The 20,840-nt window shown below is 39.7% G+C and overlaps 1 protein-coding gene across 2 annotated transcripts in view; it reads left to right on the top strand.

Moving 5' to 3' along the window:
* The first annotated feature begins 73 nt into the window (after positions 1-73).
* Positions 74-20,840, top strand: part of Siae (sialic acid acetylesterase) — a 59,103-nt gene continuing 38,336 nt past the window's right edge. For both annotated transcript variants that reach the window (XM_045146195.1, XM_045146196.1), the window contains exons 1-2: positions 74-197; positions 10,557-10,718. In XM_045146195.1, coding sequence (XP_045002130.1) covers positions 134-197; positions 10,557-10,718 — 226 coding nt within the window. In that variant the 5' untranslated portion in view covers positions 74-133. The remainder of the gene's footprint in view (positions 198-10,556; positions 10,719-20,840) is intronic.

The raw sequence follows: 20,840 nt of genomic DNA on the forward strand, positions 1-20,840 counted from the left end.
CCCCGCCCAGATCCCGCCCAACCTAGCAGCCCCGCCCACGACCTCGGCCCAGGCCCCGCCCCACCCTTCAGGCCCCGCCCCCGGCTAGGAGCGCTTCCGGAGTCCCGCGCGTGAGCCGCGGATCCACGCAGGCATGGTGGCTTTGGGGTTTGTGTTTGGGCTGGTGCTAACAGTTCTTTGGGTCGGCAGAAGTGCAGGTGAGGCGGCTCTGCCGGACCCTTGTTCCTCATCCTTTTACGGCTCTCAGCCTGCGACCCTCTCCAGGTCAGGGACTGTCTCCTTTCTCGCAGACCTGGCATACAGGCGTCCGCTGGGCCCGTTCGCGCCCTTCGCTCGCACCCGGGGCCTCAGGAAAAGGCGAGAGGGCTTGTCTGAGTGGGGTTGCGCGAATGTACCCAGAGCGAAGCTTTCGGGGGAGCTCAGAGAGAAGGAAACGAAGCTAGTTCCATAATATTTGGAAACAGGTGACTGAGTCATCCAAAACATTTCAGCACCTGCCCCCTCATTGGTGCCCTTGGGGAAGGCTTGTATCCGAATGGGTTCCTTAAGAGAATTAAATTTTACAAGTTTAAGTGGTTATTAGGGCTAAGAAGTACAGCCCCCTCACTAACTGAATAATTCAAGGCTAAGCTTTGATTTCTGGTACAGAGTAGAGATGTTGGTGAAGGGATTATATGCATCACATTGGGCAAGGGGTATGACACTGTCCATTGTGCAGATCATTTGCATACCGTGGGCTGGATAATGCCTGACCCTATGGAGAGACCAGAAGACAGGGCCATTCATGTAAAGTGATAACCCTGGACTCCTTTCCCCCCCCCAACCTCATTCCCTTTTCTTCTTTGTAGCATTGAAAGTGGATCACAAAGACCTCTCTGTTAAGAAATGAAATTTGACCTGGGCGTGGTGACATATGTCTTTAATCCTAGTACTCAGGCCTACCTCGAAATAAACAAAAACAAAATAAAACAAAGCAAAAAAAAATCATACAATTGAAATTTGAGGGTTTGGTTGCGGAGCTCAGTAGAAGAGCTATTGCCTAGCATGTTGCCTAGACCTGGGTTGCCACCACCACCACCACAATAAACCAACAACAACAACAACAAAAGAAGAAGAACTAAACACTGAACCTCAAATTCTACCCAACCACAGACTGGTAAAAGCCCATAAATGAGTTTTCAGAGTTTCAAAGTACAATCAGTGTACTCTGCTTAACATTGCCTGGGGCACATCATAGGTGGGGAGAAGGCAATGAAGACAGTAGAACCATTATTTTATTTGGTTTTCTATTAAAAGCTGTTACCTTTAGTATCTGTATTTTTTTAATTTTTATTAACATTTTCCATGATTAGAAAATATATCCCATGGTAATTCCCTCCCTCCCCACACCCACACTTTCTCATTTGAAATTCCATTCTCCATCATATTACCTCCCCATTACAATCATTGTAATTACATATATGCAATATCAACCTATTAAGTACCTTCCTCCCTTCCTTTCTCTTCCCTTTGTGTCTCCTTTTCAACTTACTGGCCTCTGCTACTAAGCATTTTCATTCTCACACTGAAGCCCAATCATCTGTAGCTAGGATCCACATATGAGAGAGAACATGTGGCGCTTGGCTTTCTGGGCCGGGGTTACCTCACTTAGCATAGTACTTTCCAGGTCCATCCATTTTTCTGCAAATTTCATAACTTCATTTTTCTTTACCGCTGAGTAGAACTCCATTGTATAAATGTGCCACATCTTCATTATCCACTCATCACTTGAGGGACATCTAGGCTGGTTCCATTTCCTGGCTATTATAAATTGAGCAACAATAAACATGGTAGAGCATGTACTTCTGAGGAAATGAGATGAGTCCTTTGGATATATGCCTAGGAGTACTATAACTGGGTCATATGGTAGATCAATCTTTAGCTGTTTTAGGAACCTCCACACTGTTTTCACAATGGCTGGACCAGATTGCATTCCCACCAGCAGTGTAGAAGGGTTCCTTTTTTTCCACATCCCCGCCAACATTTATGATCATTTGTTTTCATGATGGTGGCCAATCTGACAGGAGTGAGATGGAATCTCAATGTAGTTTTAATCTGCATTTCCCTGATGACTAGTGACGTAGAACATTTTTTGAGATGCTTATATGCCATTCGTATTTCTTCCTTTGAGAATGCTCTATTTAGCTCCACAGCCCATTTTTTGATTGGCTTGTTTGATTCCTTATTATTTAACTTTTTGAGTTCTTTGTATATCCTAGATATTAATCCTCTATCAGATATATAGCTGGCGAAGATTTTTTCCCATTCTGTAGGTGGCCTCTTTGCTTTTTTCACTGTGTCCTTTGCAGTGCAAAATCTTTGTAATTTCATGAGGTCCCAGTGATTAATCTGTGGTTTTATTGCCTGAGCAATTGGGGTTGTATTCAGAAAGTCTTTGCCAAGACCAATATGTTGAAGGGTTTCTCCTACTTTTTCCCCTAGCAGTTTCAGAGTTTCAGGTCTGATGTTAAGGTCTTTAATCCATTTGGACTTAATTCTTGTGCATGGTGAGAGAGAAGAATCTATTTTCATCCTTCTGCAGATATATATCCAGTTTTCAAAACAACATTTGCTGAAGAGGCTGTCTCTTCTCCAATGAGTATTTATGGCATTTTTATCGAATTTCAGGTGGCTATAGCTACTTGGGCTTACATCTGGGTCCTCTATTCTGTTCCGCTGATCTACATGTCTGTTTTTGTGCCAGTACCATGCTGTTTTTGTTACTATGGCTCTGTAGTATAGGTTAAAATCAGGTATGGTGATACCACCAGCCTCTTTTTTGTTGCTCAGTATTATTTTAGATATTCGAGTTTTTTTGTGATTTCAAATGAATTTTTGGATTGTTTTTTTCTATTTCCATGAAGAAAGCCTTTGGAATTTTGATAGGGATTGCATTAAATGTGTAGATTGCTTTAGGTAAGATTGCCATGTTCACAATATTGTTTCTTCTAATCCAGGAACAAGGGATGTTTCTCCACTTTCTAGTGTCTTCTGCAATTTCTCACATGAGTGTTTTAAAGTTCTCATTGTAGAGATTCTTTACTTCCTTGGTTAGGTTTATTCCAAGGTACTTTATTATTTTTTGATGCAATTGTGAATGGGAGTGATTCTCTGATTTCATCCTCTGTGTGTTTGTTGTTAGCATATATGAAGGCTACTGATTTCTGTGTATTTATTTTGTATCCTGCTACATGGCTGTAGGTTTTGATCAGCTCTAACAGTTTGCTAGTAGAGTCTTTAGGGTCCTTTATGTATAGAATCATGTCATCTGCAAATAATGATAACTTGATCACTTCCTTTCCAATTTGTATCCCTTTTATGTGTGTCTCTTGCCTTATTGCTATGTCTAAGACTTCCAAAACGATATTAAAGAAAAGTGGGGACAGTGGACACCCTTGTCTTGTTCCTGATTTTAGTGGAAAAGCTTCCAGTTTTTCCCCATTTAGTAATTTGTTGGCTGTGGGCTTGTCATAAATAGCCTTTATTATATTGAGATATGTTCCTTCTATTCCCAGTCTCTGTAGGACTTTTATCATGAGGGGATGTTGGATTTTGTCAAATGCTTTCTCTGCGTCTAATGAGATGATCATGTAACTTTTGTCCTTCAACCCGTTTATTTAATGTATTACATTTATAGATTTGCGTATGTTGAACCGTCCCTGCATCTCTGGGATAAAGCCTACGTGGTCAGGGTGAATGATCTTTTTGATATACTCTTGTATTCTGTTTGCCAATATTTTGTTGAGAATTTTTGCATCTATGTTCATGAGGGAGATTGGTCTGTAATTTTCTTTTTTTGTTCTATCTTTGCCTGGTTTGGGTATCAGGGTGATGTTGGCCTCATAGAAGGAGTTTGGTAGAATTCCTTCTTTTTCTATTTCCTGGAAAAGCTTAAGAAGCAATGATGTTAGCTCTTCCTTGAGGGTCTGGTAAAATTCAGCAGTGAATCCATCTGGGCCTGGGCTTTTTTTAGTTGGGAGATTATTGATAACTGTTCGGATCTCCATGTTTGTTATAGGTCTAACTGAATAATCTCATTTTTTATTTAATTTAGGTAGGTCATATAGATCAAGGAAATCATCCATTTCTTTCAGATTTTCATACGTTGTGGAGTATATGCTTTTATAGTATGTCCCTATGATTTTTTTGAATTTCTCTGGCATCTGTTGTGATGTTACCTTGTTTATCTCTGATTTTATTAATTTGTGTCTCTTCTCTCTTTTTTTGGTAAGATTTGCTAAGGGTTTATCAATCTTGTTTATCCTTTCAAAGAACCAACTGTTTGTTTCATTAATTCTTTGGATTGTTCTTTTTGTTTCTATTTCAATAATTTTTGCCCTAATCTTTATTATTCCTTCCTGTCTACTGATTTTTGGTTCGCCTTGTTCTTCTTTTTCCAAGGCTTTAAGGCAAAGCATTAGGTTGTTTACTTGCGACCTTTCTAATTTCTTTTTTTTTTTTTTAAATTTTTATTTATTTATTTGAGAGTGACAGACACAGAGAGAAGGACAGATAGAGGGAGAGAGAGAGAATGGGCGCGCCAGGGCTTCCAGCCTCTGCAAACGAACTCCAGACGCGCGCGCCCCCTTGTGCATCTGGCTAACGTGAGACCTGGGGAACCGAGCCTCGAACCGGGGTCCTTAGGCTTCACAGGCAAGCGTTTAACCGCTAAGCCATCTCTCCAGCCCTCTAATTTCTTAATATAGGCACTTAAGGCTATAAATTTACCTCTTAGAACTGCCTTCATTGTGTCCCAGAGATTTTGGTATGTTGTGTTCTCATTATCATTTGACTCTATAAATTTTTTGATTTCCTTCTTGATTTCTTCATTGGCCAATTATCATTTAGTAGTGTATTGTTTAGTTTCCATGGTTTTGTGTATGCTCTATAGCCTTTCTTGCTACTGATTTGTAGTTTAATTCCATTGTGGTCAGATAGAATGCAAGGAATTATTTCAATTTTCCTGAATTTGTTAAGATTTGCTTTGTGTCCTAATATATGGTGTATTTTAGAGAATGTTCCATGTGCTGCTGAAAAGAATGTATATTCTGTAGCCTTTGGATGAAATGTCCTGTATATATCTGTTAAGTCCATTCCTTCTATGACCTCATTTAGTCCAGATGCCTCTCTGTTTATTTTTTTCCCGGGATGACCTGGCAATTCATGAGAGTGGGGTGTTAAAGTCACCCACCATCACTGTGTTTGGTGTTATCTGTGACCTTAGTTCTAATAGTGTTTGTTTGACGAATTTGGGAGCCCCCATGTTAGGTGCATATATGTTTAGGATTGTAATGTCCTTCTGTTGGAGTGTGCCCTTAATCAATATAAAGTGACCTTCCTTATCTTTCTTGACTAACATTGGACTAAAGTCTACCTTGTCTGATATTAGGATAGCAACCCGTGCTTGTTTTCTAGGCCCATTTGTTTGAAACACCGTCTTCCAAACTTTCACCCTAAGATAATGTCTACCCTTTGTAGAAAGGTGAGTTTCTTGGAGACAACAAATTGCTTTTTAACCCATTCTGCAAACCTATGTCTTTTCGTTGGGGCATTGAGGCCGTTGATATTAAGAGATATTATTGAAAGGTGTGTATTTATGTTTGCCTTTTTTTTTTTTTATTTGTGGTTCCGGTTCTACCTGTGCTCTCTTCAGTTAACTAGTATTTGAGTATTGCTTGTTTTTTCTAGGTTCCTTATATGTATGCTTTTCCTTTTCTTCAGCATGGAGGATTCTATCAAGTATTTTCTGTAGAGCTGGTTTTGTCTTCAAATACTCCTTTAATCTGCTTTTTTCATGGAATGTCCTTATTTCTCTGTGTATTTGAATGGATAAGTTTGCAGGATAAAGTATCCTTGGTTGACAGTTGTTATCTTTCAGAACTTGGAATATATCACTCCAAGCCCTTCTGGCTTTAAAAGTTTGTGTTGAATAATCTGCTGTAATCCTGATGGGCTTACTTTTGTAGGTAACTTGATTTTTCTCTCTAACTGCTTTCAATATCTTTTCTTTGGTGTGTGTGTAGGAAGTTTGATTATAATATGGCGAGGAGAGGTTCTTTCTGGGTTTTGACTGGCTGGGGTTCTAAAGGCTTCCTGTATCTGCATTGGCACCTCTTTCCCAATTTGGGGGAAATTTTCTTCTATGATTTTGTTGAAGATGCCTACTCTGCCTTTGGAGTGGATTTCTTCTCCTTCTACTATGCCCTGAATTCTTATATTGGATCTTTTCATAGTGTCCCAAATATCTTGAAATTCCCACTCATACTTTTCTATAAGTTTGTCTTTCTCTTTGTTGGACTGTATTAGATCTGCCACCTGGTCTTCTAGCTTAGACATTCTCTCCTCTCCCTCATCCATCCTACTGGTGAGATTTTCTACAGAGTTTTTTATTTCATTAACTGTGTTCTTCATTGCTAGTAATTCTGACTGGTTTTTCTTTATTATTTCTATTTCCTTATTTATGTCTTGTATTGCCTTCTTTAGTTCATTAAATTGGTGTCCTGCATCTTCTTTGATTCCTTTGATTTCCTCTTTGATTTCTTCTTTGTTTCTTTTGATTTGTTCTTTGACCTCTTTGAACATATTTATAATCATTATCTTGAACTCTTTCTCAGGCATTTCCTCTAACTCGTTCTTGCTGGAGGATATTTCTGATGCATTAATACTTTTAGGTGGATTTATATCGTCTTGCTTTTTAGTGTTTCTTGTGTTATAATGTATATATTTTTGCATCTTGGATTAAGTTAATGCTTGGATTTTCTAGCTAGCTGGGTATTCTTAGCTGTATCAATTGATTTGATGTAATATATTTTCAGGGTAGGAGCTTAAGGTGTTAGGTGTGGCTCTTAAGACTCTCAGAGTATCTACAAAAATGTTCTTAGGGGTTGAGTTTCCCTGCTATAGCAGTATTCAAGCAGGCTGAGTGGAATAAAATACAGGTAGATTCTGAAGTTTAACTAAACACTGTACACATTCAATCAAAAACAGCCCCGAGTATGTATGCAAGTATAATTATTATAATGACCAGATCCTGTATCAACAAAGAGGGTAAGATTTCAGGTCTGTTGAGGGATCCAAGTCAGCTTGTGACCAAGTGAGACCCTTCCCTGGTGCAATCCCAGTTACCTTGGATGATTTTGGGCTCAGTCAAGTTGCTGCATGGGTCGTCGGGCTGCTCTTCTGATTTTTGGAGCTGGGCACTGGCTTTTCCTGCGGGGCAAACCAAGCCTGGCAAGTGTGCCCTGCAGATCAGCACCCCTGCTGCTGGAACTGCTGCTCAAGCTGCCGCTGCTGGGTTTGTAGCCGCTGCTGCTGAAGCTGCTGCTGCTGGGTCCACTGCCACTGCTCCCACAGAAGCTGCTGCTGCTGGGTCTGCCACTGCTGCCGCTCCTGTGTCTGCTGCCTCTGGGTCTGCCACTGCTGCTGCTGCGACTGGAGCTGCTACTGCTGGGGCCACTGTTACGGGTGCCGGAACCACTGATGTTGCTGCCGAACTCTGCTCCTGCTTGGGTCCTGCTGTCGGCTCAAGTTGTTGTGGCTGGGTCCTGGGACCGCTGCTCTGTTCGCGGGAGCTGGGCTCAGGCATTGGGGGAGGGGAGGGAGCCACAGCTGCTCTGGTTCTCTCGCTGCTCCACGTGTTCTTCTACCTCGCAGTCTGCTCCTCCATTGCTCGCTGCTGCTCTCTCTTCACGTTTCCTGAGCTGCGGAGAGCGCTCGTGTGAGGGGAAGCTCCCGCACCTGGCTTTTCCTGCGGCTGAAGCCGAGCCTGGCGGCTTTCTGGTGCACCGCCGCCGCCTGGGTTGGCCGAGCTGACTGAGCCGCTTTTGCTGGCCTGTGCAGGCTCTGGATGCTCTGGATCTCTTCTACTTCTCTGCTGCTGCTTCAATTTCCTATACACCTCACTTTTTAGTAAAAGTGTATATTTTGCTGAGTCTTTTTGGTCTTTTTTCCCCCCAGGTTGCTTTGGTGTGGTACCTACGCCGCCATCTTAACCAGAAGTCCAGTATCTGTATTTTTATCTTTTTTGGTTGTATGTTTAAAAAAATATTTGTGAGCAAAGAGAGATGAGAGAGATTATGGGTGTGCCAGGGTCTCCAGCTGCTGCAAATGAACTCCAGATCCATGTACCACTTTGGGTATCTGGCTTTATGTGGGTACTGAGGAATCGAACCTAGGTGGTTAGGCTCTGTAAGCAAATGACTTTAATTGCTGAGCCATCTCTCCAGCCCTCACATGGTTTCTAATCCCATCATTAGTAGTCTTCTGATTTAATGTCTGTGGTGTCTCAAGCTCTCTTCCACATGAGTGAGCTCCTAGTAGATAGAATGTAGCTTCCTGCCAGTAAGGACTTTTGTCTGTTGCTAGTGTTTTGTTTTTCCACTGTTATAGCCTCACTATGTAAAGTAATACTTAGCACATAATAGGCATCAATAAAGAACTATGTGTCTAATCAATAACTATACAATCTATTTTTAAAATTATTTAGTCTATTTGTGTCTTAGTCCTTTGATTGGTAATATAATTATATCTTCTGATCAGTAAGTATTATATTATTATAATAAAAATCCTGGGTTGGGAAGATGACTCAGAAGTTAAAGGTGCTTGCTTGGAAAGCCTGCTGGCCAGGTTCAATTCATCAGTACCCATGTAAAGCCAGATGCACAAAGTGGTGCATGCATTTGGAGTTTGAGACCCCGCCATGCCTATATTCATATTTTCTCATAATAATAAAAGAAATCCTCTCCACCTTTAAATTTTTTTCTTTTCTTTGGTTATTTGAGATAGGGTCTCAACTTTAATCCAGGTTGACTTGGAATTCACTTACGTAGTCTCAGGATGGCCTCAAACTCACAGCAATCCTCCTACCTCTGCCACCCAAGGGCTGGGACTAAAGGCACCATGACAGCTTTCTCTCTAAATTTCTTTAGCTTAGCATAAAGCCACACAGAGAGAGGTTCTGTAAGTGTGTGTCAGCAAGCACAGACCAGCCTGAAAAGGCACTACCCAGCCTATGGGCTAGAGACAGACACACAGTAATGTAAGCCACAGCTAGCTTTTTCCCCTCAATTCCTCCGTTTCCATTTTCTCTTTACTTAGCTGTTACTCATGTCTTTGATTTTCGGTTTTTGTTCCATATGAAGAAGCACATACTCTAGACGGGGCCATCCTACACATGTGCCTCTCTGACCCTCCAGGATGCCAACCTTCTGGGGTGATGTTTCAGAGTATTTTGTTCACAACACCTGTGCATCTCCAAGCTTGTTAGGCTTTCTGGGTGATCTTTGATTGTCATGTAGTTTTCATGATTAAACTAGCTCCTAAGAGAGATAGAGCTGAGGATTTTTAGGGACTGGTATGTTAGTCCAAGAGCAGTATAAATAGGCCACCATGCTTGTGAGGAAAGCCCATTAGCTGTACTGCTCTGTTAAGTATAGCCTGAGGGCCTGTCAACATTTGTAGCTTCCAAGGAAGAAAATGTCTGCCTTGTTAATTCTCTTTCCTGCCTATCATTTTTATGTAAAACTCTTTTAAAAACCCTTAATTTTGTAAAGTTTTTTTTTCTTTGGTGGATTTTTCATATTTTATTCAGACAAATCAGGACATGAGATGTATTGTTTTCCTGGTTAACTGTTGATGAGAAGCTCACTGAGATCATTTGGATTGATGCTTATTATTAAAAAAATACTTCAGAAAAGAATCCTTCGATATAGGTTGGGAGTTAAAAATAGGAATGAACTTATTAAAGAGAATTGCTATTCAGTCTTATTAGTGACTCTGCATAGAAGCCACAGTTTCAAGTGTTCTGCCTCTTTCCTGTGCTTGTGAAGTGAGTAAAGCTGTGACAAAAGACCTTTCCTCACACATTTTGACTTTCTGTCTCTCCCTGACCCTATTTTTGTATTTTGGCTTATTGGAATTTAACTGAGAAGGAAGGAGACTTGTTGAAGATATCATAAGTATGGTCTATAGGGTAGTCAAAAAACCATAAGAGAAATGACTTGAAGGAAATTAACATTGATGGGAAGGAAAGAAGGAGATAAAGGGTAGGGGATATTACAGAATCTGTGTTGGAGTCATCCATGCCTCTTTATACCTTCCTAGTAGCAGGAGTGGGTATGATAATGGAAAGTTGGGGAAGGAAATGGTTCCTTTTTGTCATAAACACCATCTGTGACATGCATGGAAGGTTCACATCAGTGATTTGGGAAGGGGAGAAAGTCAACTGTTAAAGGCCATGTTTCAGAACAAGAGATGACCAGAATCTCTGATGGGGAGGGAAAGAGGTTGTGTAATTACCCCAGGCTCTAGGTTTATTTAGTGGACATCTTGTACTATGATTCATATTGTTGGAAACTGTTCCTGTTACACTGCTTACTAACAGAAGTGACAGGATCTAGTTTTGAAGATTAGAAGGGTTGAGTGTGCTTAAAATCTTTTGTAAAAGCTATACCCTTGACATACTTGGAACTGGGCTTTCCTGATGATGCTCCCCTGAGTTGTTTGCTAAATTTTTTTAGGTATCTATTTCCGTTTTGCGTCATACATCAATAATTACATGGTGCTGCAGAAGGAGCCTGCAGGAGCAGTAATCTGGGGCTTTGGTACACCTGGAGCCACAGTGGTAGTGACCTTGTGCCAAGGTCAGGACATCATCATGAAGAAAGTGACCAATGTGAAAGGTAAGGCAGCTCATCATTCTCTCTCAACCATTGTCTTTTTCTGCCATCTGCTGGATTATTTGAAAATGAATGCTCATGACTTCACTGTCAGCCATCCATCCATCCACCCACCCACCCACTTATCCACCCACCCACCCAATCCAACCAGGTTATTTGAGTATTTACTATGTGGTAGTCACCAAGGAAACTACAAAGAATAATGTTCAAAAGTCCCTCTTTCCAAGGAGACTCATTGAACAGAACAGATACCGAGTCATGCAGTGGTGTGAGGAGCACTATGCTGAAGGTGTCAGTGGCATGCCATGGGATACAGCAAAGACACATCCAACCCAGATTAGGTGGTGGTGCAGTCAGGTTCACATTGCTGGCAGAAATCACTTGACCAAAAGCAGCTTGTGGGAAAAAAAGGGTTTATTTTGGCTTGCAAGCTGAAGGGGAAGCTCCATGATGGCAGGGAAAACAATGGCATGAGACTAGGGTGGACATCACCTCCTCACCAACATCAGGTGGACAACAGGGACAGGAGAGCATGCCAAAAATTGGCATGGGGAAACTGGCTGTAATACCCATAAGCCCACCCCCAACAATACACCACCTCTAGGAGGCATTAATTCCCAAACCTCCATCAGCTGGGGACCTAGCTTTCAGAACACCTAAGTTTATGGGAGACACCTGAATCAAACCTCCACATTCTGGCCCTGGCCCCATAAACTGATAACCATCCATGATATTTATACAATGCATTCAGTCCAACTTTAAAAGTCTCCATAGTTTTTATCAATCCTAATGATGTTCAAACATTCCATAGTCTGAGATCTTTCAACTGGGCCATAATACCAAAAAAATCCCCATAAAACCCAAATGAAATAGAATAAACATTCATACTATAAAACTTGGCACTGGGTATAGAAAAAAAAATCCAGCCAATACAAGAATTTAAGCAGGGCAAACATCAAACTCTGTATCTCCAAGTCCAACAACTCTAACCAGTGACAAATCTTCTAGTCTTATAATTCTAACCAGCAACAAGACTCTGGAGTTCCAATTTTGCCTCTCCAGCTAGGCTATTCACAGTCCTGGAAAATTTCATATGGGGCCAGCAGCTCTCCTTAGCAGCCATCTCATGGTCCCAGCATCTCCACTGGGTCTCTGCTGCAACCCACAATTCATCCTTATGGCTCCATTGCATTTCCATGCAAGAAATCCAGCAAACTTGCTACATACCATCCATGGCTGTTTCCATAACACCATGCTGCAAAGTCAATGACCCTCTCTTTCCTGCACTACTTATACTCTATAATACCAGGTGAAGTACCAACTTGTTAATCTAGGGGGGAATAAAACAGACCTTGAAGAACAGGATACTACTTTAGCATTCAGGCCCCTTCAACAGATTGCATTTTTTTTCTGTTGTCCAAAGTTTTTGTAGGTCAGCTGGTCCATTCTCAATGGTTGTAATTTCTCATATAATTGTAGCTGAACAGGCAGAAGTTTCAGCCTAAAGATTTTTTTTGTGTGTGTGTGTGTTGTATCCATCTGCTTACACCAGTCCATTTCTATGCAATGCAATCCTGCACAACTTCTCAGGACACAGCCATAACAGCAAGCCTCTCACATAAACTTCTTCTAGCCCAGTCCAGACAAAGCTCATTCTTACCCTCATAAGCCAAACCTCACAGTACATAGTTCTTACTGTATTTAGGTCTTTTAACTCTTCCCAGGATAGTCTATCAAGCTATACTTACAGCACTGCAAGGTATCTCTTAGGACAAGGTTTCAAATCAGTCCACATTCCTCTTGAAAATCAGCTCCAGAAGGCCAAAGTTACACAGTCAGGTATCTAGCAGCAAATGATCCCACTCCTGGTATTGACTTTGCTGTTGGAGTCAGGTTCATATTGCTGGCAGAAAGCATCTGACCAAGAGCAACTTGTGGGAAAAAAGGGTTTATTTTGGCTTACAAGGCTCAGGGGGAGCTCCATAATGGCAGGGGAAACAATGGCATGGACAGAGGGTAGACATCACCTCCTCACCAATTTCAAGTGGACAACAGGTATAGGACAGCATGCCAAACCCTGGCAAGAGGAAACTTGCTATAACACCCATAAGCTTGCCCCCAACAATATACTGCCTCCAGGAAGTGATAATTCCCAAACCTCCACCAGCTGAGAACCTAGCATTCAGAACACCTAAGTTTATGGGGGAATATCTGAATCAAACTACCACAGATGGTGTGGTAGGTTTCACACAGAAAGTGATGTTTGGGCAGAAATCTGTATAGGAGTGGCAGTTTGGATATCTGGTAAGAAACTCTGGCTCTGAAATGTTCTCTCTGGATGCAAGTCACAGAGTGGCTGTTTAACATTATTAAACATCTCCCTGTCACAGTTTCTTCATGTGTGAAATGGAAATGGTCATAATACTTAATGGGATTATTGTAAGAATTAAATAAATTAATACACATGAAGTAGTTGGAACAGTGCCCAGCACATAATAGCAACTTGACTGAGACAAAAATCATCCAAAAAGGTAACTGGGATTGATTGCACCAGGGAAGGGTCTCACTTGGTCACAAGCTGACTTGGATCCCTCAAAAGACCAGAAATCTTAACCTCTTTGTGGCTAGAGGGTCTGGTTGTTATAATAACTACTCTTACATAAATATTCGGTGATGATTTTGATTAAATGTGCACAGTGTTTAGTTCAATTTTAGAATCTACCTGTATTTTATTCTACTCAGCCTACTTGAATACTCCCATAGCAGGGAAACTCAACCCCTAGAAACACCTTTGGAGATACTCTGAGAGCCTTAAGAGCCACACCTAATACCTTAAGCTCCTATCCTGAAGATATATAACATCAATTCAATTGATAGAGCTAAGAATACCCAGCTAGCTAGAAAATCCAAGAATTAACTTAATCCAAGATGCAAAAATATATACATTATAACACAAGAAACACTAAAAAGCAAGACAATATAAATCCACCTAACAGTGTTAATGCATCAAAAATGACCTCCAGTGAGAACGAGTTAGAGGAAATGCCTGAGAAAGATTTCAAAAGAATGATTGTTAATATGTTCAAAGAAGTCAGAGAACAAATCAAAGGAGTCAATGAGGAAGTCAAAGAGGAAATGAAAGGAATCAAAGAAGATGCAGGATACCAATTTAATGAAATAAAGAAGGCAATACAAGACATAAATAAGGAAATAGAAATAATAAAGAAAAACCAGTCAGAATTACTAGCAATGAAGAACAAAGTTAATGAAATAAAAAACTCTAGAAAAGCTCACCAGTAGAATAGATGAAGGAGAGGACAGATATCTAAGCTAGAAGACCAGGTGGCAGATCTTATAGGTCAACAAAGAGAAAGACAAACTTACAGAAAAGTATGAGTGGGAATTTCAAGATATTTGGGACACTATGAAAAGATCCAATATAAGAATTCAGGGCATAGTAGAAGGAGAAGAATTCCACTCCAAAGGCATAGTAGGTGTCTTCAACAAAATCATAGAAGAAAACTTCCCCCAAATTGGGAAAGAGGTGCCAATTTTGGCAGATACAGGAATCCTTTAGAACACCAGCCAGACAAAACCCAGAAAGAACCTCTCCTCGCAATATTATAATCAAACTTCCAAACACACAAACCAAATAAAAAATATTGAAAGCAGTTAGAAAAATCAAGTTACCTACAAAGACAAGCCCATCAGGATTACAGCAGATTATTCAACACAAACATTAAAAGCCAGAAGGGCTTAGAGTGATGTATTCCAAGTTCTGAAAGATAACAACTGTCAACCAAGGTTACTTTATCCTGCAAAGCTATCCATTCAAATAGGCAGAGAAATACGGACATTCATGACAAAAGCAGGTTAAAGGAGTATTTGAAGACAAAACCAGCTCTACAGAAAATACTTGATAGAATTCTCCATGCTGAAGAAAAGGAAAAGCATACATATAAGGAACCTAGAAAAAACAAGCAATACTCAAATACTAGTTAACTGAAGAGAGCACAGGTAGAACCGGAACCACAAAAAAAAAAAAAAAAAAAAAAAAGGCAAACATAAATACACACCTTTCAATAATATCTCTTAATATCAACGGCCTCAATGCCCCAACGAAAAGACATAGGTTTGCAGAATGGGTTAAAAAGCAGGATGCTACAATTTGTTGTCTCCAAGAAACTCACCTTTCTACAAAGGGTAGACATTATCTTAGGGTGAAAGGTTGGAAGACGGTGTTTCAAGCAAATGGGCCTAGAAAACAAGCAGAGGTTGCTATCCTAATATCAGACAAGGTAGACTTCACCCCAAAGTTAGTCAAAAAAGATGAGGAAGGTCACTTTATATTGATTAAGGGCACACTCCAACAGGAGGGCATTAAAACCTAAACATATATGCACCTAACATGGGGGCTCCCAAATTCATCAAACAAACGCTATTAGAACTAAGGTCACAGATAACACCAAGAAAAAATAAACAGAGCGGCATCTGGACTAAATGAGGTCATAGAAGGAATGGACCTAACAGATATATACAAGACATTTCATCGAAATGCAGAATATACATTCTTTTCAGCATCACATGGAACATTCTCTAAAATAGACCATATATTAGGACACAAAGCAAATCTTAACAAATTCAGGAAAATTGAAATAATTCCTTGCATTCTATCTGACCACAATGGAATTAAACTATAAATCAGTAGCAAAAAAAACTATAGAGCATACACAAAATCATGGAAACTAAACAATACACTACTAAATGATGAATGGGTCAATGAAGAAATCAAGAAGGAAATCAAAAAATGTATAGAGTCAAACGATAATGAGAACACAACATACCAAAATCTCTGGGAGACAATGAAGGCAGTTCTAAGAGGTAAATTTATAGCCTTAAGTGCCTATATTAAGAAACTAGAAAGTTTGTAAGTAAATGACCTAATGCTTCACCTTAAAGCCTTGGAAAAAGAAGAACAAGGTAAACCAAAAATCAGTAGACGGGAAGAAATAATAAAGATTTGGGCAGAAATTAATGAAATAGAAACAAACAAGCAATCAAACAAAAAAACAATCCGAAGAGTTAATGAAACAAAGAGTTGGTTCTTTGAAAGGATAAACAAGATTGATAAACCCTTAGCAAATCTGACCAAAAGAAAGAGAGAAGAGACACAAATTAATAAAATCAGAGATGAAAAAGGTAACATCACAACAGATGCCAGAGAAATTCAAAAAATCATAGGGACTTACTATAAAAGAATATACTCCACAAAGTATGAAAATCTGGAAGAAATGGCTGATTTCCTTGATTTATATGACCTAGCTATATTAAAGCACGATGAGATTAATCACTTAAATAGACCTATAACAAGCATGGAGATTTGAACAGTTATCAAAAATCTCCCACCTAAAAAAAGCCCAGGTACAGATGGATTCACTGCTGAATTTTACCAGACCCTCAAGGAAGAGCTAACATCATTGCTTCTTAAGCTTTTCCAGGAAATAGAAGAAGAAGGAATTCTACCAAATTCCTTTTATAAAGCCAGCATCACCCTGATAGCAAAACCAGGCAAAGATAGAGCAAAAAAAGAATATTACAGACCAATCTCCCTCATGACCATAGATGCAAAAATTCTCAACAAAATATTGGCAAACAGAACAAGAATATACCAGAAAGATCATTCACCCTGACCAAGTAGGCTTTATCTCAGAGATGCAGGGATGATTCAATATATGCAAATCTATGAATGTAATACATTATATAAATGGGTAGAAGGACAAAAATCACATGATCATCTCATTGGATGCAGAGAAAGCATTTGACTACATCCAACATCCCTTCATGATAAAAGTCCTACAAAGACTGGGAATAGAAGGAACATATCTCAATATAATAAAAGTTATTTATGACAAGCCTACAGCCAACATATTAGTAAATGGGGAAAAACTGTTATCTTTTCCACTAAAATCAGGAACAAGACAAGGGTGTCCACTGTCCCCACTTTCATTTAATATAGTTTTGGAAGTCTTAGCCATAACAATAAGGCAAGAGACACACATAAAAGGAATACAAATTGGAAAGGAAGAGATCAAGTTATCATTATTTGCAGATGACATGATTCTATACATAAAGGACCCTAAAGACTACTAGCAAACTGTTAGAGCTGATCAAAACCTACAGCCATGTAGCAGGATACAAAATAAATACACAGAAATCAGTAGCCTTCATATATGCTAACAACAAACACACAGAGGATGAAATCAGAGAATCACTCCCATTCACAATTGCATCAAAAAATAATAAAGTACCTTGGAATAAACCTAACTAAGGGAGTAAAGAATCTCTACAACGAGAACTTTAAAACACTCAAGCAAGAAATTGCAGAAGACACTAGAAAGTGGAGAAACATCCCCTGTTCCTGGATTGGAAGAATCAATATTGTGAAAATGGCAATCTTACCTAAAGCAATCTACACATTTAATGCAATCCCTATCAAAATTCCAAAGGCATTCTTCATGGAAATAGAAAAAACAATCCAAAAATTCATTTGGAATCACAAAAAACCTTGAATATCTAAAATAATACTGAGCAACAAAAAAGAGGCTGGTGGTATCACCATACCTGATTTTAACCTATACTACAGAGCCATAGTAACAAAAACAGCATGGTACTGGCACAAAAACGGACATGTAGATCAGTGGAACAGGAGGACCCAGATGTAAGCCCAAGCAGCTATAGCCACCTGATATTTGATAAAAATGCCAAAAGTACTCATTGGAGAAAAGACAGCCTCTTCAGCAAATGGTGTTGGGAAAACTGGATATGTATCTGCAGAAGGATGAAAATAGATTCTTCTCTCTCACCGTGCACAAGAATTAAGTCCAAATGGATTAAAGACCTTAACATCAGACCTGAAACTCTGAAACTGCTAGGGGAAAAAGTAGGAGAAACCCTTCAACATATTGGTCTTGGCAAAGACTTTCTGAATACAACCCCAATGGCTCAGGCAATAAAACCACAGATTATTCACTGGGACCTCATGAAGTTTCCAAGATTTTGCACTGCACAGGGCACAGTGAAAAAAGCAAAGAGGCAACCTACAGAATGGGAAAAAATCTTCACCAGCTATATAGCTGAGAGAGGATTAATATCTAGGATATACAAAGAACTCAAAAAGTTATATAATAAGGAATCAAACAAGCCAATCAAAAAATGGGCTATAGAGCTAAATAGAGAGGAAAAAAAAAGGAAGAAATAGAAATGGCATATAAGCATCTAAAAAAATGTTCTACGTCACTAGTCATCAGGGAAATGCAGATTAAAACTACATTGAGATTCCATCTCACTCCTGTCAGATTGGCAACCCTCATGAAAACAAATGATCATAAATGTTGGCGGGGATGTGGAAAAAAAGGAACCCATCTACACTGCTGGTGGGAATTCAATCTCTTCCAGCCATTGTGTAAATCATTGTGGAGGTTCCTAAAACAGCTAAAGATTGATCTTCCATATGACCCAGCTATAGCACTCCTAGGAATATATCCTAAGGACTCATCTCATTTCCTTAGAAGTACGTGCTCAACCATGTTTATTGCTGCTCAACTTACAATAGCTGGGAAATTGTACCAGCCTAGATGTCCCTCAAGTGATGAGTGGATAATGAAGATGTGGCACATTTATACAATGGAGTTCTACTCAGCGGTAAAGAAAAATGAAGTTATGAAAAAATTGTTGATGATACCAGGCATTTTGACTGGAGTGAAATGGAATGGAATATCAGGTCTTTTTTACTTTTTAAAAATATATTTTTTTATTTATTTGAGACAGAGATATTGAGATAGGTAGAGGGAGAGAGACAAAGCATGGGTGTGCCAGGGCCTCCTGCCACTGCAAATGAACTCCAGACATGTGTGCCACCTTGTGCACATCTGGCCTTATTGTGGGTACTGAGGAATTGAACTCAGTCCAACAGGCTTTGCACGCAAGTGCCTTTTAACTGCTGAGTCATCCCTCCAGTCCCCTTATTTTTGTCTTTTTTAGACAGGGTCTCATGTAGCCCAGGCCAACCTCAAATAGGCAGACCTCAAATTTCCGAGGATGGCCTTGAACTCTTGATTTGTCTTCCACTTTCTCCACTTGCTGCTTTAATGTATTTTTAATTTACATTTCTCTCATAGCTATACATGTAATTTTTTATATAGATTTATTGGTCATTTTTATTTCTTCCTTTGTGAACTGTCTGTTCAGTTCATATGCTCATCTATTGATTGCATAGTTTGCTTTATCATTAAAAAAAATTTGTTGTTTATTTTTATTTATTTATTTGAGAGCAACAGACAGAGAAAGAAAGTGGCAGAGAGAGAGGGGGGTGGGGAAAGTGGGCAGCCAGGGATTCTTAGCCACTGCAAATGAACTCCAGACACGTGTGCGCCCCTTATGCATCTGGCTAATGTGGGTCCTGTGGAATTGAGCCTTGAACCGGGCTCCTTAGGCTTCACAGGCAAGTGCTTAACTGCTAAGCCATCTCTCCAGCCCATCTTTATCAATTTTGAGTCCTTTCTAGATTATTGTATATGTTAGTCCCCTGTCAGATGTGTAATTGGCAAGGTTTTCTCCATTTCTGTGAGCTCACTTCACTGGAGTAGTGCTTCCATTTTGTGTGGTGTCCCTCTTGGAAATGAGCAGCATTACCTGCAAATAGTGGCTATGTCTGTAAACAACATTTGTTAGAAATACAAAGAACTGCTGTGGTTTAACAATAAAAGATACCATTTCCTTGGTACTAATGTTATCACTAAATATCTAGGAGACAGATACTACATAGTATTATAGAGATGGCTATGGAAGGCACATTGTATTATGTAGCATTTCAGCTTAAAAATTGTTATATGTATTATTTTTAGAGTGCCCCCTTCATGCCTGTTTCAGGATTAATACTTGAAGTGGACAGAGATGAGGCAGGAGGGTAGTTAGTGCCAGGAAAGAATAAAAGATAATCATTAAGAAATGAACTTCCTTTTTTCTTTACAGTGATGGTGAACCTGCTCATTTATCTTGAGTTCAGGTTTATAACCATAAGCATATAAAACTCTGAACAACAGCCCTAGGAAAATACTAAGAACACAAACAGGGCCCACCCTTCAGATAGTCATTCTGTATGCTTTCGGCTCACATTGAGTAATACAGGTTCAAGTAATATGCCATTGGAATTACAATAGCCAGAAGAATATAGAGGAATCAAATGATTCATAGGCTGTTGATGGTAATTTCACAGGAGAGGGGTTAATGTTATTAGTGAGGGTAGGTCCATTCTTCAGACTTTATAAATTTTAGTTTATAGAGGTTAGTAAACCTGCTTCTGTGGGTATCTGTTGCAGTCAGGTTTGCATTGCTGGGAGAAATCACCTCACCAATAGCAGATTGTGGGAAAAAAGGTTTATTTTGGCTTACAGACTCAAGGGGAAGCTCCATAACTGCAGGGGAAATGATGGCATGAGTAGGGGGTGGACATCACCCCATAGTCAACATAAGGTAGACAACAGGAACAGGAGAGTATGCCAAACATTGGCAAGGGGAAACTGGCTATAACACCCATCAGCCCATCCCCAACAATACACTGCCTCCAGAAGGCATTAATTCCCAAATCTGCATCAGCTGGAAACCTAGGACTCAGAGCACCTAATTTTATGGGGGACACCTGAATCAAACCACTACAGTATCTTGTTCTGTTCTGCCCATGAAGCAAAATGGGTGAAGTAATCTTTGAAATAAACAAGGTAGATATGTAAGACATTCATTAGAACAAGAAAGAAAATGTCTTTTACCAGAGGCACTAGTAGAGATATATTGGCTAATTGGCTTCCACTTTAGATTTTCATAAGGACTCTGGTATTTTCAGCTATCCAGAACTTCAGTTTCTCATTTTCTATACCTCTCACAATGCTTAGCTTATTACAACTATAATTCCCTGGATATCCAAAATCAAATGGAATTTGACAACCTAAAAGTTGATGTCCAGCAGACTGAAAGGTTGGCACGGGGACAGTTCAATCTGAAGGAAGATGGCAAATGCAGTCAGGAACTGAATTGTTGTGACCATATTGTCAAGTGATAGTGGTGATTCCT

This window comes from Jaculus jaculus, chromosome 3, assembly GCF_020740685.1.
Source record: "Jaculus jaculus isolate mJacJac1 chromosome 3, mJacJac1.mat.Y.cur, whole genome shotgun sequence".
Lineage (NCBI taxonomy): Eukaryota > Metazoa > Chordata > Mammalia > Rodentia > Dipodidae > Jaculus > Jaculus jaculus.